Source organism: Myotis nattereri (assembly GCF_964212035.1).
Source record: "Myotis nattereri genome assembly, chromosome: 9".
NCBI lineage: Eukaryota > Metazoa > Chordata > Mammalia > Chiroptera > Vespertilionidae > Myotis > Myotis nattereri.
Genome location: NC_138084.1, coordinates 46,790,854 through 46,807,042, shown reverse-complemented (window position 1 = coordinate 46,807,042; position 16,189 = coordinate 46,790,854). Strand labels below are relative to the sequence as shown.

Sequence of the window (16,189 nt, the reverse complement as noted above, 5' to 3'; positions counted from 1 at the left end):
CTCTTTCCTAAAATCATAGGTACACATGAATCCCATTGGGTATTGTTATGGGACTGAGAGGAGAGAAAAATCAGGCCAATTATTGAAGGGACATATTTGTGTACAAACAAGTCTGAAAGCAGGACACATCGTGAATGGGGAGGAAAAGGAGAAGTACTCAGATTTGTTTATGGTTAAATGTGCTGTTTATTCTAGAGAGCTATATGTCCAAGAACTCTGAAGATGAGGAGCTAGCTAAAGAATCAAAGCGGTCAGTTCGAAAGCGGGGTCGAAGTGCAGATGAGTATTCAGAAGCAGAAGAGGAAGACAAACCATCCCGAAAACGGCTACACCGGATTGAGACAGACGAGGAGGAGAGTTGTGACAATGTTCATGGAGATGCAGATGAGCCTGCCCGTGATAGCCAGCCCAGGGTCCTGCCCTCAGAACAGGAGAGCACCAAGAAGCCCTATCGGATAGACAGTGATGAGGAAGAGGACTTTGAAAATGTAGGCAAGGTGGGAAGCCCATTGGACTATAGCTTAGTGGACTTACCTTCCACCAATGGACAGAGTCCTGGCAAAGCCATTGAGAATTTGATTGGCAAGCCAGCTGAGAAGCCTCAGACCCCCAAGGACAACAGCACAGCCAGTGCAAGCCTGGCCCCCAATGGGACAAGTGGTGGGCAGGAGGCAGGGGCACCAGAAGAGGACGAAGATGAGCTTTTGAGAGTGACTGACCTTGTTGATTACGTCTGTAACAGTGAACAGTTATAAGACTTTTTTTCCATTTTTGTGCTAATTTATTCCACGGTAGCTCTCACACCAGCGGGCCAGTTATTAAAAGCGGTTTTATTTTTCCTAGAAAACTCCACTACAGAATGACTTTTTAGAAGAAAAATTTCAACAAACCCTGAAGTCTTTCTGTGAAGTGACCAGTTTTGAACTTTGAAGATAAATAATTGCTGTAAATTCCTTTTGATTTTCTTTTTCCAAGTTCATGGTCCTTGGTAATTTCATTCATGGAAAAAAAAATCTTATTATAATAACAACAAAGATTTGTATATTTTTGACTTTATATTTCCTGAGCTCTCCTGACTTTGTGAAAAAGGGTGGATAAAGAATGCATTCCGGATCTGCGAGGGCCGAAAACAGAATTAGGGGTGGGAGAAAGCACTTGTGCTTTAGCTTTTTCATATTAAATATATATTATATTTAAACATTCATGGCATAGATGATGATTAACAGACTGTTTAAAAGTTCAAGTCTGTGTTGTTGCAGTTTGAGAATTGTAGATAACATCATACGTAAGTCATTTAGTAGCAGCATTCATGAATCAACTTGTTTACTATTGGAGATAACCACACTTAATAAAGAAGAGTCCAAAAGGGTACCATCCTAAAAAAAACCCTCTAAGTTTGGTATAGCAGAGTTTCTTGTTTTAAAAAATCATCTGAAAAGTATTTGTACAGTAAAATGTAAAATGAAGCTTTGACAACCAGATTGTGCTACCAACAAATTTAAAACAGCTTTATGCAGTGATGATGAGGTGGCCTCTAATGTACTATCATGGAAAGTTATTAGTGAAATGAGTGTAGTCTTCTTTTAAGGCCCAGTGGACTGTAAACTTTGCAGATAGTGTAACTCTTTTGTTCTGGCCACCTATTTAAATATATAAAATATCATTTTGAAACAAATACATCTATACTTAACATACATGAAGAGATGCTAAGCTGATTGTGGTATTTTAGCACATTTGAAGAAGGGGAAAGGATTTTTCAGGTGAATTTTAACTGGTTTATTCTTGCCCTTAGTATCTACTTCAAATTGAAGTCTACAAACAAAGCAGTTCCTTTGGGAGATTTTTAGTTTGAGTTTTAGCATGTGTGTGTGTGTGTGTGTGTGTGTGTGTGTGTGTGTATGTATGTATGTATGTGTGTGTGTTGTACTTTCTTATCTGCCTGGATATATTAGCAGGGTTTGAATGTAGTTTTTGCCTTTGGCTATTAGACTTCTATTAAAATTCATTAATAGTCACATGACCAACATAGAGTTGATTGAGAACACCAATGTACTTAATAGGCATGACATCCATTTCAAACATCTCAACACTTAAAAAAAAAAAGTTAAGCCCTTTGTTTCAAGAAAAGGGGTTTGTATCTAACATGTAATTGACACTAAAATATGAGCTTTGTCTTAGTTTGTGGTACAGCTGTAAAATTTCAGGCAGAGCCATAAATAACATTGTACAAAGTGTAGCACTTGTGATTAAACCTTGCCTGTCAAATTCTGAAACCTTCAGCCATTACTTCTGTGAATACTTTTGCCCTGGGATTTGGGTTTTTCTGTTCCAGTGTTGTGTCTGTTGCCGGCAATGGACACACCATATCTGCTGCTGGCCCAAGAACTTCATTAATTTTTCTTTCCAAATTAAGCATATGTGCTAGTCAGTGTATAGTAAAGCACTTCTCTTTTTTATTATTAAAAAGCTGGCATTAGACTTGCATTATAAATACCTCTCTAGAAACTTTATACTCCTTCTTTTCCCTCTTCAACAGGTGTTGCCCTTAAATCTTATCTTTTTGACCTTGAAAGTTTATAGCTGTTGTTTTTCAGTTATTGGTTCTTTTATTTGTTTTGTTTCACTTTAGTTCTGTAGTACCTGCCCATTAATATTTTTGCTTCGATTCTAGCAATGTATATGTATCTGTATAAAAAATAAAATAATGAAAGCAGCCTAAAAATAGGGTGCACACATAGCATGTGGTTCCAAGTAAGTTGTGATTTTTATTTTGAGACAATGTTCCACTGGAAGGGAGGGAAGGGCTCACATTCACAGACAATAGAGCCGAGGGCTATGTAAGGAGCCACATTCATTAACAAGCCTCCTTTCTAGTTAGGTACCGTTTCTTTTATTTGGAAGTCTTAAGAATGTTAGCTTTTTTAAACAGTCAGGCCATAGAAGGATTCCCACTAGTGCAAGGTAAGTGGTTAGATTGTTCCAGTGGCCTATTCTGTTCCCAGTCTCCCTCTACTATTTTACTGGTAGTCCTGCAAGCTGGTCAAGCCACTGTGTGTGGAAACTCCCATGTGCCCTGTTTCTACCTCTGGACACACCAGCTCCTGCTTCCACCTATTCTGTTCAATTAAGCAAGTGATAAGTATTAAATGGGTAGATTATTTCTTTTACAGGACGCCTAATGTGAAATAAGGAGTTCTTTGTACTCTTCTGTTACAGAGAGCAAAAAGTAATTTTTTATCATTGTGAAGACTGAGTATTCATTCAGCAAATGACCCATTGATATGGGACATTATGATACCGCTTTTGCTGCCCATTGTTTACCAAACTTGAATTGTTTGTGAAGTTGATAGTGTATTCCTTCTAACCTTACATTCTGATTAAACTAATTAACTTTCATTTACAAAGAATGTAATCCAAGCAGCTGATACTTATAAATTCTTATGCAGAGAGATTCATTATGAGTGATTAAATGTTGAACAGTTAAAAAACAACTCTGCTAATTGGTGTTTAGATTCAGTCCCTGAAAGAGTCTGTTCACTGAAATATTAACTCTGAACACACTTTGAGGAAGTTTTTAAAAATTAGGAAATAGTAAATATTTTATATCCCAAGACATAATTCACTCATTAGGAACTGGACACTGCATAGGAAAGCAGCAATTCATCTAGGGTATAGAACATCTTGAGTCCTTGTTATTGGAGTACTAACCATGGATTTAGGTTCACAATAGAGTCGTTTAATACTTTAATCCCCGTTTTGAAATACAATTTGGATTCCTGATAGAAAACTCCATCGTGTAAAGCAAATGTATTAACGGGAGGTGTGGTTTAGTACTCAGGCTATGTAGTTTGCAATTTCTGTAAAGGTTTGAAAATGAGCCAAATTGTCATAAAGTAGAGGCTTTTAATTATGTGAAAAAATTCAGACTGAAAATATACCTTTTGGTTTTATAGATTTGTGCTGATGAAATAGTGTTCTGTGAAAACGTTTTCCATTGTTGGTACATTACTAGAGAATGATGGCAGGGATATTTTCTAGAATACACCTGATATATTGAGGTTGGGTTTCCTGGACACATCTTTTTCCATTTGGTTAAGATGGCAAATTCAGAGAATAAAGAGTTTCATTTAGAATCAATTCACGTCTACTGATAATCTTTTAATAAGTTTGACCTGCCAAAGAACCAAGGACTTCAAATGATGAGGAAGCTGTTGCAAAAAGATTTTTAAACTAATTTTAAAAGAATATAAACTCCAGTTTTCATTTTCTAGTTGATAGGACCCATCCCGTAATATGTATTTTGAGCAAAGTACATATAGTAAAGAAAATGTAGAAGTTTACTTGTTATTTAGAGGTAAAATGGGAAAATGTTAGCTATTTTTAAGTGGGGTTGATGGGATTTCCTTTGTCATAAGGAATGCTTTTTTAGCTTATGTTTGTGGGGCTGAGAATTGTTCACTATTCGCTAGTTTGTACTACCATACAACTGAAAGGAACCTAATGAATCTTCAAGTTTCACACTCAGAAAACGTTGTGAACTCTGCCTTTCCCCAACACGATGGAACAGGCCATAATTCATGGCATTTCCTCACAGCTATAGGTCTTTTTTTTTAATGGAATGAATATATATATATATATATAAACATGTATACGTACTTTAGATATTAGGATAAAAATGAATCCTATGAAATCATTAATTGACACAAATCAGATAAATAATTATAACTGATATGAAATTATGAACATTTAATTACAGAAAGTCTAGAGCAGCGGTTCTCAACCTGTGGGTCACGATCCCTTTGGAGGTCGAACGACCCTTTCACATCACCTAAGACCATTGGAAAACACATATATAATTACATATTGTTTTTGTGATTAATCACTATGCTTTAATTATGTTCAATTTGTAACAATGAAATTGGGGGTCACCACAACATGAGAAACTGTATTAAAGGGTTGCGGCATTAGAAAGGTTGAGAACCACTGGTCTAGAGGAAAGTTGTGAAGGTCCTTTTCTTGGTTTGACATTCTAAAAATATATTCCTGGTTCTCCCAAGAAGTGAGAATGCCAAAACTGCAGATCTGTTGTAATCTACCTGGTCCTCTGCTTAATATCTGTTATTAAACTTAGAACAAAATCCATTCCTATTTCATCCACCATTCCCAGTGTGTAGCTATAAACTACCTTGGAAGTGGCAAGCTAACTGCTGGTTTTCTTCATTGTTTTTATGCCAATCCTGAACGCGACGCCTTTTGCTATCAGTGTATTTAAACTGAGTTATTGTGTTATATGTACACTTAGTTTGTTTTCAAAATATTTCACTCCAACGTAAATGATCATCTGACAGTTTTTGAGTGCCAAGAATTGCTAAGGAACTGTGTAACATGTGTTACAGATAGGGTTATTGCCCAGCAAGCGAGCAGTCGTTAAAAGCCAAAATGTAGTATGCTTGGTATATAAATACCTTAGATTGAACATGTAACACTTTTTATTCATATCAATTCTCTCAGACATTTATTAGGATTTCATGAGTGGCTTTTTCTCCTCATTTTGGTCATGTAAGCTCAGTTTGTTTTTGTTTGTTTGTGTGCATTTTATATTTATACCATCTTGCTCTGGGAAATGCTGCAAACCCAATTCTGGCACATTTAGTGATTTCAGTTAGTGAAGATGCTGTTTTTATTTTAATTACTTTAAGATGTCTATCCTATGCATAAGTTATATTAGAGGGCATAACAAATTATTAGATGTGTAGAGATATTTTAATTAAGCTCTTTAGACATTTTGAATAAGAAAAAACATTTTTTAAAGGAACTACATTTGTGGTTTTTTTGCCAAACCGGTACAAGCTAGAAAATGCACTAAGGACTGAGTGACCCCCCTTGTTCATTTTGCCACTGGATAATGTAAGTTAAGAATGGAATTGTTAACCCTAACTATATGTTTTCTTAACTTTCATCAGCTTCTAAAGAAATCTAATTTAAGTGTTTGGGGTTTTGTTGGGCCTGTATTTATTGAGTTCTGGTCATAGACCAGGAGCCACATGTCATGCTTATGGATAGCCAGACACAGTCATGGGGAAACGTAATGGCTCAAGACCTTCTGAATCGTTTAACTTATTTTGTATGTTGCAAAAAAAGAACAAAGTTTATTTTGCTTGAGAGTCACATTTTTATAACTGTACAGCTTTTAAGGGATGAGAAGTGGGAAAATACCCTAAAATAGGATGTAGATTTTTACAACTGTGTTTATGCTAGAACATCTACAGGTGCATTATGTAATTAAACCTAAAATTGTTTAAAAAGAATGTGTGCCATGGTCTTCTTCATTCTCCTGCCCTTTAGCAGAGTTGGTGCATATCAATACTGCCATGTGGACAAGCTTTGAAATTAGGCAAATAATCCTTGTCTCCAAAGTTTTAAGTTCATTGCATGAAAATTATACACACGCATAGACACAAATAAACACGCAGATCTAGTTTATGTCAATGTAAATGGACATTTCTACTTTGAAACAGCTATAATGGCCCAAATTTTGTCAGTAAAGAGCATATTCTTAGAGTGTGATGCCTAACTAGGATATTGATAATGTTGGTCTGGTGTTTTGTTCTTATCAAAGTAGCTTTTTTATAACATTATCTGAATTGTAGCTCAACCAAACCTGCCAGGAGGTTTTGTATACAACTTGAAAGGGAGTGTCCTGTGCTGGGTTTGAGGGCAAGTGTGGGCAGAGTTTGGTTTCTTTTCAATCTGTAAAAGAAGGAAAAACTAGAATTGATCAATTTGGTTCTTGTTATTCAGTAGACTTAATTCTACAGGAATACTTGCTGGAGAATGGCAGGAAAGAGTATTAGCTTCGAATTCCAATTCCCTTATTTGATAAAAAGTATTTTGTCGTCTTGTAGAGCTGCCAATTCTAGCAGTCTTAATGGCACATTTTACCATAGTTTTATTAAGACACTTTTGTTTAAATGCCAGTACTTTTTGCCACCTGATGATTTTATCATTCTAATTTCTCACCTTTGTAGCACAAGTGTATTCTTGGAAAGCATTAAATTCATCTCCGTGTGTCATAATGTCTACCCAAGCTAACTTTATTGTCAGCTAATGTGGGACGTCAGTTTCTTGGCTATCCTTTCTGATCAGAGGTGAAGCCTGGGAATCGAATTTCCAGGTGCAGAATACAAATTCCAGATAAGAATTTGTAAATGGTATATGTAAGATTTTCATTTTGATTTTAAAGTAAGAGCTGGAATTCAGGGGTGTTTGCTCAGAATGCCTCTTGGATTTTCAGACATGCTTATATGAAATGCTTTATTTTCCTATGCATAAGACAGATTATTCCTGGAACAGGTTCTCAGATGCTTTATTTTGTTTTTATGAGAGCTAAAGCAGAAGCTCCAAGATTAACAAACTGTTGAGGTAATCAGGAACGTGCTATTAGTCAAATAGAGGAAACGAGTGCTCTCTACCACATATATCATACTGCATGTGTGTGGGGGTGGGAGGGAAAGAGGTCTGAAAACTGGAAATGTGATCCCAATAATGCACAAAGTAAATTTGTGCATAGGAAATGTGGGAATTCCTGGTAGCTTAAAGCTTCGGGGGCTAACTGCAGTGTATAAACACGTAGTGTGTTAGAATTGCAGTGCATAGTTGTTTCAATATAATCCTTGTAAGTGACAACCAAAATATGTTGTGGCTGGTGCCAATATTTTTGTTAATGAAATGTTCAATGTCTCACTACAGTCTGATCAGAACTCTTGGTGTTATAAGGTAGGCCTAAAGCTATTTTACAGCTATTGGCTGAATTGTGTAACTTTTTCTTTCAAAATGTTTTATTATACTTCTGTCATTTCTTTCTCTTAATATATGTCAATTGTCATAATAAAATATTTAAATAATTGGATTTAGCATGATGTGTTTGCAAATTTAGTTCATTTTAAACTTTGTGGCACATGGAAAACAGAATTTTCAAGAATAGTTAATGAAGGTTGAAGATTTTTACCACCCCAGAAATAGATGAATTGATTTCACTATCTAGAAAGTAAATTTGCAAGTGCATCAATTTTCTCAAAATAATTTTAAAGCTATTTGCCAAGTAGGTGAATTCTTTAGAAAGCTATTCTTGATTTCTATCTTTAGCTTCTGGAGAACTGACACATTAAAGAGGCCTTGGACTTGTTCTGTGTGGCCTTGTGAGAGCACAGAACTAGATCAGAGGGCAGAAGCCTTAAAGCAAAAAAAAAAAGCTTTCAGTTTTTTCTATAGAAAAACTTTTTTACAGTTTTCTAATAACTTGGGAGTGAATTCTCACCAGTAGGGGATGTTTAGGTTTAGGCTGAGATGGCACTTGGCAGGAGAATAATAGCTCTACACATTCAGAAGAGGTTAGACCAGATGACTTTAAGAGGCCCTACCAACCTGAGTATGATTCTCATCTACAAACATTGATCTGATAGATTTTCCTTACTCTTGGAATACAGTAAGATTCACAGAAAAATCATTTTTAGTGGAGTCTATCTCTATGTGCAATTCTGATTTAAAATATTAACCAGAAAAACTATTAACCAGCCCTAATCAGTGTGGCTCAGTTGGTTGAGTGTTATCCAATGCACCAAGAGGTCACCAGTCCCACTCCTGGTCAGGGCACATGCCTGGGTTGTGGGCTCGATCCCCAGGAGGGCGCATGCAAGAGGCAGCCAATTGATGTTTTTCCCATCAATGTTTCTCAAATCAATACAAAATAATTAATATACATACATACTAGAGGCCCAGTGCACAAAATTCATGCAGGTTAGGGTCCCTAGCGGCTGCCAGCCAGGGCCTTCCTTCCCCCAGCTGCCTGCCGTGGCCGCTGGAAGGAGTGGGGCCAGCCAGGCGGAGGGACCATGGCAGTTGGCCAGCCCTTCCCCCTGGATGAACTCCTGGTTGAGGGGACAATTTGCATATTAGGCTTTTATTATATAGGATACTAGAGGCCCAGTGCATGGATCCATGTACTGATGGGGTTCCTTGGCCTGGCCTGCACCCTCTCGCAATCCGGGACCTCTTGGGGGATATCAGACTGCCAGTTTCGGCCTGGTCCCCACAGGCGAGGCTGAAGGACCCCACCCATGCATGAATCTGTGCACTGTGACTCTAGTATGTATTTAAAATCTTTGGTTAATCTCTCGCCCACCCTTCTCCCCTCTGTTCCATGTTTCCATGCCTGTGCATTGAGCGTCTGCCCCCTGATGGTCAGTTCACATCATAGCTACCGGTTGAATGGTCAAATGGTCACTTAGGCTTTTTTATATAAGATATTAACCAGGTAGGAAAATATCTTTAAAAAAAAACAAGGTTAAGAAATTCTTGAATCAGAGTTTATCTTAATGGAATGAAAGCTGATCTATGTTGGTAAGAAATGAGCAGCTTCAGATTCAGGCTGATCCAGAAGGCAGGGCTGGAATTTTACTGAGATGCTATAAGGAGAATCTGGACAGTGCCAAGGAGGCAAGGATAAGAGGTAAGGACCCACAACCAGGAACCGTATACGAGAGGGGGAGAGAAGACTAGGAAACAGTGTTTAGGATGATAGACCTCTCTGTGACAGCCACTTTCAATAATCTGGATGTGCTCATGCAATGGTTTCCAAAACAAAAATACTAGAAAATTTTATTTAAAAGCCTTTCTTGTTGATTTTTAAAATTGAGATATAATTCACATGCCATAGAATTCACCATTTTAAAGAGTACAATGGTTTTCAGTATGTTCACTAGGTTGTCATCATCCCCAAAAGAAACCCTGTATTACTAGCACTCACCATTGTCTGTAAGGACTTGCCTATTCTGGACATTTCATATATAGAGAGGATCATATAATATGTGGCCCTTTGTGTCTGACTTCTTTAATTTAGCATGTTTTCATTATTTCATCCATGTTTTAGCATGAATCTGTACATCATTCCTTCTCATGGGTAAATCATATTCTACTAAGTGGATATACCACATCTTGTTTATCCATTCATCAATTGGTGGATATTTGAATTGTTCCAACTCTTGGGCTGTTATGAATAATAAACATTTGTATTCAAGTTTTTGTGTGGGCATATGTTTTCAATTCTCTTACGTTTATACCTAGAAATAGAATTGCTAGATCATATGGTAACTCTATGTTTCAAGAAACTGCTGAACTGTTTTACACAGCATATGAATCTTGTTACATTTCCATAGCAATGCATGAACGTTCCAATTTCTCGACACCAATAACACTATTATCAGTCTTTCTTATTACAGCCATGCTAGTGGATATGAACTGGTTTTTCATTGTGGTTTTAATCTGCATTTCTCTGATAATGACGTTGGCCATCTTTTCATGTGCTTTTTGGCCACTTGTATATCTTCTTAACAGAAGCATCTTAAAAATTCTTTGCCCATTTTCAATTGGATTATCTTTTTCTATTGTTGAGTTGTTAGAATCCTTTATATATTCTGGATACCCAACGCTTAACAAATAAATGATTTGCAAATACGTTCTCCAGTTCTGCAGGTTGTCTTTTTACTTTTTGATGGTGGTCTTTGGCATACAAAGGTTTTTAATTTTGATGATATCCAATTTCTATTTTTTCTCTTTGCTCATGTTTTAGATGTGATATCTAGAAAACTCTTATCTAATTCATTGTCTTAAAAAGTTATGTTTTATGTTTCCTCCTAAGAGTTTTATATGTTTAGCTCTTAAATGTAGGTCTTTAAACCATTCTGAGTTATTTTTGTATGTGGTGTGAGGTAGAGACCCAAATTCATTCTTTTTGCATGTGGCTATCCAGTGATATCAGCACCATTTATTGAAAAGACTATTCTTTCCCCCATTGAATTATCTTGGCATCCTTGTCAAAACTCAATTGACCAGGAATGTATTGGTTTACTTCTAGACTCTCAATTTGATTCCATTAGTCCATATATCTATTTATGCCAGTAATATACTTGATTACGGTAGCTTTGTAGTAAGTTTTGAAATCAGGAAGTGGGTTCTCCAATTTGGCTCTTTTTTATTTTTTACTAGAGGCCCAGTGCATGAAATGTGTGCACTGGGGAGGTGGGGGGTGTCTCTTAGCCTGGCCTGCACCCCCTCACAGTCCAGGAGCCCTCACTCCTTACCGCCCACCTGCTCGCTGCTCCTTACCACTCAGCTTACTGCTCCTTAGTGCTGCCATGGAGGCGGGAGAGGCTCCTGCCACTGCCACTGCGCTTGCCAGCTGTGAGCCCAGCTTCTGGCTGAGTGGTACGGCACTCCCCCTGTGGGAACGCACTGATCACCAGGGGGCAGCTATGTTGAGCGTCTGCCCCCTGGTGGTCAGTGCCCATCATAGCGACTGGTTGTTCCACTGTTTGGTCAATTTGCATATTAGGCTTTTATTATATAGGATTTTATTCATTTCAGAAAGGAAGAGGGAAAGATGGAAATATCAATGACAAGAGAGAATCATCGATTGGCTGCCTCCTATATACCCCCTACTGTGGATTGAGCCCATAACGTAGGCATGTGCCCTGACCAGGAATCAAATTGTGACCTCTTGGTTCATAACACTCAACCATTGAGTCACACCAGCCCAGCCAACTTGGCTCTTAAAAAAAATTATTTTGACTATTCTGGGTACCTTGAATTTTTAAATGAATTTTAGGTTTAGTTTGTCAATTTCTGTGAAAAAGGCAATTAGAATTTTGATAGGTATTATATTTAATATGTAGATCTGAATCCGGACAAACAATAGGTCCAGGCTGCCTGTCACTACTTGAGCCAATTCAGGGGAGACAGGGTTGAATCATATATGAGCATTTATTCCAATAATGCTAGCATTATGGGTAAGCAGGTCATCCACAAAAATCTACTCTGCACCTCCCCCCCAACCCCCTGCCCCATAAACCAGCTGCTTATATTGGGTAGGACAAAGATTACATGGGGAAGTAGGAATTATAGGCTGGGGAAGTAGGCAATGCAAGCTGGGGCAGGACTCCATTGTTTGGGCAACAAAGTTGTTAATCTTTCCATAATAATAGGCAATTCTTAATTAAGAATGGACCACATTCCAAGGTGAACTCCCAGGTCACAGGGATGTACAACTCCCAGCCAGGTTAGAATATCCTTTCTTTAATCAGAACAAGATAATCACGGTTAACAAAGCATGGTTAATATTTCCTATAACTATAGCTAGTCCCCAATATTCCATTTTTGTCCCTAACAGATCATTTGGGGGAATATTGGATTCTTAACAATAGTAAGTCTCCCAATCAATGAACATGAGCTGTCTTTCCTTTTATTTTAGCCATTCTTTAATTTTTGCAAGAATGTTATGTGGTTTTCCTTTGGTAAATATATTCTTACATAGTTTATTTATTTTGATGGCATTAAAATGGAATTATTTTCTTTTTAAGAATACATTTTTAATTGATTTCAGAGAGGGAGAGAGAGAGAAACATCAATGATGAGAGAGAATCATTGATCAACTGCCTCCTGCATGCCCCCTGCTGAGCATCAAGTCCACAACCTGGGCATATGCCCTTGGTTGGCATCAAACCCAGGACCTTCAGTCTGTAGGCCGACACTCTATCCACTGAGCCTTGGATAGGGCTGGAATTTTTTTCTTGATTTCATTTTTAGGTTGTTAGCTGTTTCACTAAATGGCCAACTATATATAGATGTCCCATGGGAACCTTCAAACTAGTCATTGATATTCAATTGGTGAGTTACTTTCAAAGCCTACGCCTCCCCCTGAATTCTCCATTTTGGAGACGTGAGTCAGAATCCACTCAACGACTTAGGCTGGAAATTAAGGAATAATCGTTGACGTCTCTCTTCATCCATCCCCATCTTCACCTTCACCACCATTTCCCCTGAATCTGTCTCCAGCTCCTGAGGATTTTACCTTTGGATAGCTCTAGAATCTGTCCCTGTTTTATTTTATTTTATTGATTTTTTACAGAGAAAAAGGGAGAGGGATAGAGAGTTAGAAACATCGATGAGCGAGAAACATCGATCAGCTGCCTCCTGCACACCCTCCACTGGGGATGTGCTCGCAACCAAAGTACATGCCCTTGACCGGAATCGAACCCGGGACCCTTTGTTCTGCAGGCCGATGCTCTATCCACTGAGCCAAACCGGTCAGGGTTGTCCCTGTTTTACTGCCAGTCTCTCACCTGTATAATATGGCAACAACACTGCAACACTCTTGCTGCTCCGAGTGCCCCTCCTCCAGTCTACTCCCAACAAAATAACCCCAATTAAAAAATCTAAAATTCCTTTAACTCTTCAAAGGATAGAGATAAAATTGCAGACCTCCCATCCTCCAGCCACAATAGTCCAACAGCGTCGGAATAAACACACTGATTTTATAGATAAAAAAGGTGATGCCTAGAGAGGCTGACTTGAATTCCACTAGGTCTTTCATGGCTAAGCTCTTGTTTTTTAAATTTTTCCTTATTGACAGTTAGAGGGGTGGCACTGATTTGTTATTCCACTTAGTTATGCATTCATTGGTTGATTCTTGCACGTCCCCTGACCTGGGATGGTACCTGCAACCGAGAGACTCTAACCAACAGAGCTAACCGGCCATGGCTTAAACTCCTGCTCTTGAATCTAATGCCCTGGGCCTCTCCTCTGTAAAACGGCAGCAATAACTTTCTCATATGGTTGTCATAAAGAGGAAATGAAGAAACAACACAGGTAGAGAGCCGAGAACAATGCCTGGCGCACAACACTTGATTACCTTTCGCTACTATTATGACCACTTAAGGTTTTCATGGCTCTTATTACTTTGCTCTTCGGTGCCCAGGAGTAAAGCAGTTCAACATCTGGTGGAATCTTTCCCTTCGACAACCCATTTCCTTACAGACGCATCCAGCTCTTCGCCCAGAGCTGATTGCCTCTTCGGGTTCTTTTGCCTCCTTGAGACACGGAGACAGCAGGGCGGCGTCAGGACCCTGACCGACGGCTGCAGCCGGAGAAGCGAACACGCCGGAAGCAGCGCGTTCAGGTGAGAAGAGCCTGGAACCCAGTTAGGAGACCTCCGACCTCCGGTTCAGTGTGGTCTCTACTTCCTGAGCATCCTCAGGCAAGGGACTCTATGTCTCAGGCCTCCGTTTCCCTTTTTGTAGAAAAAAGGATTTATAATTCTTTGTGTTTCCTCTCTCACAGGGGTGCTGTGCCGACCCTGAAGTAGGATGCGGGGGAGAATGCTCCGTAATTTCCAGCCTGGCGCCTTAGAAATGGAGACGAGGAGGGGTACCCACGTGACAAACCCGGGCCTTCCCAGGCTTCCGAGCGCTGGCTAGAGCGTCTCGTCTCTATGGTGGATGGCGTTCAGGTACGGTCCCCACGAAGTTGCTCTTCCGGGGCAATTGCCATCGCTTCCGGAGCGGGACGCGGTGAGCTGGGTCTCGCTGCGCTTCAGCTCCCTCTCGGTCTGCATCTTGGCCCTCACTACCGCCATGAGCTTCCTCAAGAGTTTCCCGCCACCCGGGTCGGCTGAGGGGCTCCGGCAGCAGCAGCCCGATACCGAGGCGGTGCTGAACGGGAACGGCCTGGGCACCGGCACTCTTTACATCGCTGAGAGGTAGGCTCCCTGGTCCCGGGGGCTGCCCCTGCGCGCCACCTGGTGCGGAGGAGCGGGGCGAGGCGGCCACCTCGGGGGCTGCTGGGAGCGGGGCGGGCTCCGTGTGGCCGCGGCGACGCCTGTGCTGGGAGTCGCTGCTCGATGGTTGTACCGTCTCCTCCGGAGCTTCCCTTTCTCTCTCCTTCAGACGGAGTTCTCATGGATGATGCCGTTCATCCTCCTGTTGACCGGAGGACTGGTGCGTGCGTTGCCCTTGACTCAAAATGTCGTTTTTAAGCTTTTGAGTTTTCAGAGCCTGAGTTAGGGTCGTCGACGTGCCTGCCCGTCTTTCCCGACGAACGGATGCGGGAGATGTTGCCCTGGGCAGGTCATGCAGGGTTAGAGATGGTTGTGGAACACTTTGCAAGTTCGGTGAAGGACCTGATTCTTCTTCTGTAGGTGTGGGCTTGGGAGAGGGGCACCCTCCATCCCACGCAGGCTGCGTCGCATCCGGGGGGGCCGGACCCCTCCCTCCCCGGTCCTGGCTCGCCTTTCCCTTGCTGGAGGGAAAAGCCCTTTTGTTTGGCATCCGGAGGCACTTTGTATTTTCACCGCCGGGCAGGTTCCGAACACTGCGGTTGTGGTGTAGAACGAAGGCCCCTGCTTGCCTGGACGTGCGCTTCCATTCGTCGTCAAGCCCACAAGGAAACCTCGAGTCCTTCCTGCCCTTCAGAGCTTTCGGGCATTCTCTTCTGCTGCCTCACTTTGGCCAGAGAAAATCCTCTCCTTTTAAGAGCCCCCGTGATTACAGTGGACAAACACACATAAATAGGAGAATCTCCATATTTATTGTCAACTGATTAGAAACTTTAATGACACCCACAAACTCCTTTTTTTTTTTTTTTTTTTTTTTTACCAGATAACTGTGTAGTCACAGTCTTAACTCTCAGGGATGAAAGTCAGGGAGGCCAAAATTCTGCCGACCCCAGAGGGCACAAAAAATGTTAAAAAAAACAACACCAAAACCCTTGGTTTAGAGAGAAATCTAGGCATTGAACAATGTGGCTTTTGACCAGTCAGTCACTGAGAGAGGAAATATGGATGAGAGGAGAAACAAGTTTGGACTGAGCGGCAGGTAATGGGTTTGCTTTGAACTGTGGGGATTAGTTAGACACAAAAATGTGTGTAGGTATCTTCAGAGAGTGGTATCACAGAGAGAGGTTTGGAAATCATTAGTATAAGTGTTAGCATATACTCTTTGGAATAGATGAGATGCCCCAGAGAGAACAGGGCCAAGGACAGGACCTTGGGGACACATCTGCATTAGGAGCGGACGGTCAGTAAAACCGGACAAGCACCTGTTGGGTGTTGGCAAGGAGACCTTCAGTGATCTTGAGAGAGCAGTTCCTTTTAGGTGGTGGAAAGTGGAGCACAGATGAATTCCCATTCCCTACATAGTTCTTTTTCGTTTCTGTACATTGGCTCTTTCTATAACATATCCCTTTTTGGGGGGAAGTTTCTATACATGCTTTTTCATTTTGAAAAATTTTAAACCTAAAGAAGACTTACATTGTTAATGTCCATAGACAAACCCTTCACAAAGATTTTTCCATTGTTAAC

The 16,189-nt window shown here is 40.2% G+C and overlaps 2 protein-coding genes across 11 annotated transcripts in view; both read left to right on the top strand.

Moving 5' to 3' along the window:
• Positions 1-2,264, top strand: part of RSF1 (remodeling and spacing factor 1) — a 130,062-nt gene extending 127,798 nt beyond the window's left edge. For all 9 annotated transcript variants that reach the window (XM_081100092.1, XM_081100091.1, XM_081100087.1 and 6 more), the window contains one exon: positions 196-2,264. In XM_081100092.1, the coding sequence (XP_080956218.1) occupies positions 196-755 (560 nt within the window). In that variant the 3' untranslated portion in view covers positions 756-2,264. The remainder of the gene's footprint in view (positions 1-195) is intronic.
• An 11,433-nt stretch (positions 2,265-13,697) lies between these two features.
• Positions 13,698-16,189, top strand: part of CLNS1A (chloride nucleotide-sensitive channel 1A) — a 29,728-nt gene continuing 27,236 nt past the window's right edge. For both annotated transcript variants that reach the window (XM_081100081.1, XM_081100080.1), the window contains exon 1: positions 13,698-14,590. In XM_081100081.1, coding sequence (XP_080956207.1) covers positions 14,331-14,590 — 260 coding nt within the window. In that variant the 5' untranslated portion in view covers positions 13,698-14,330. The remainder of the gene's footprint in view (positions 14,591-16,189) is intronic.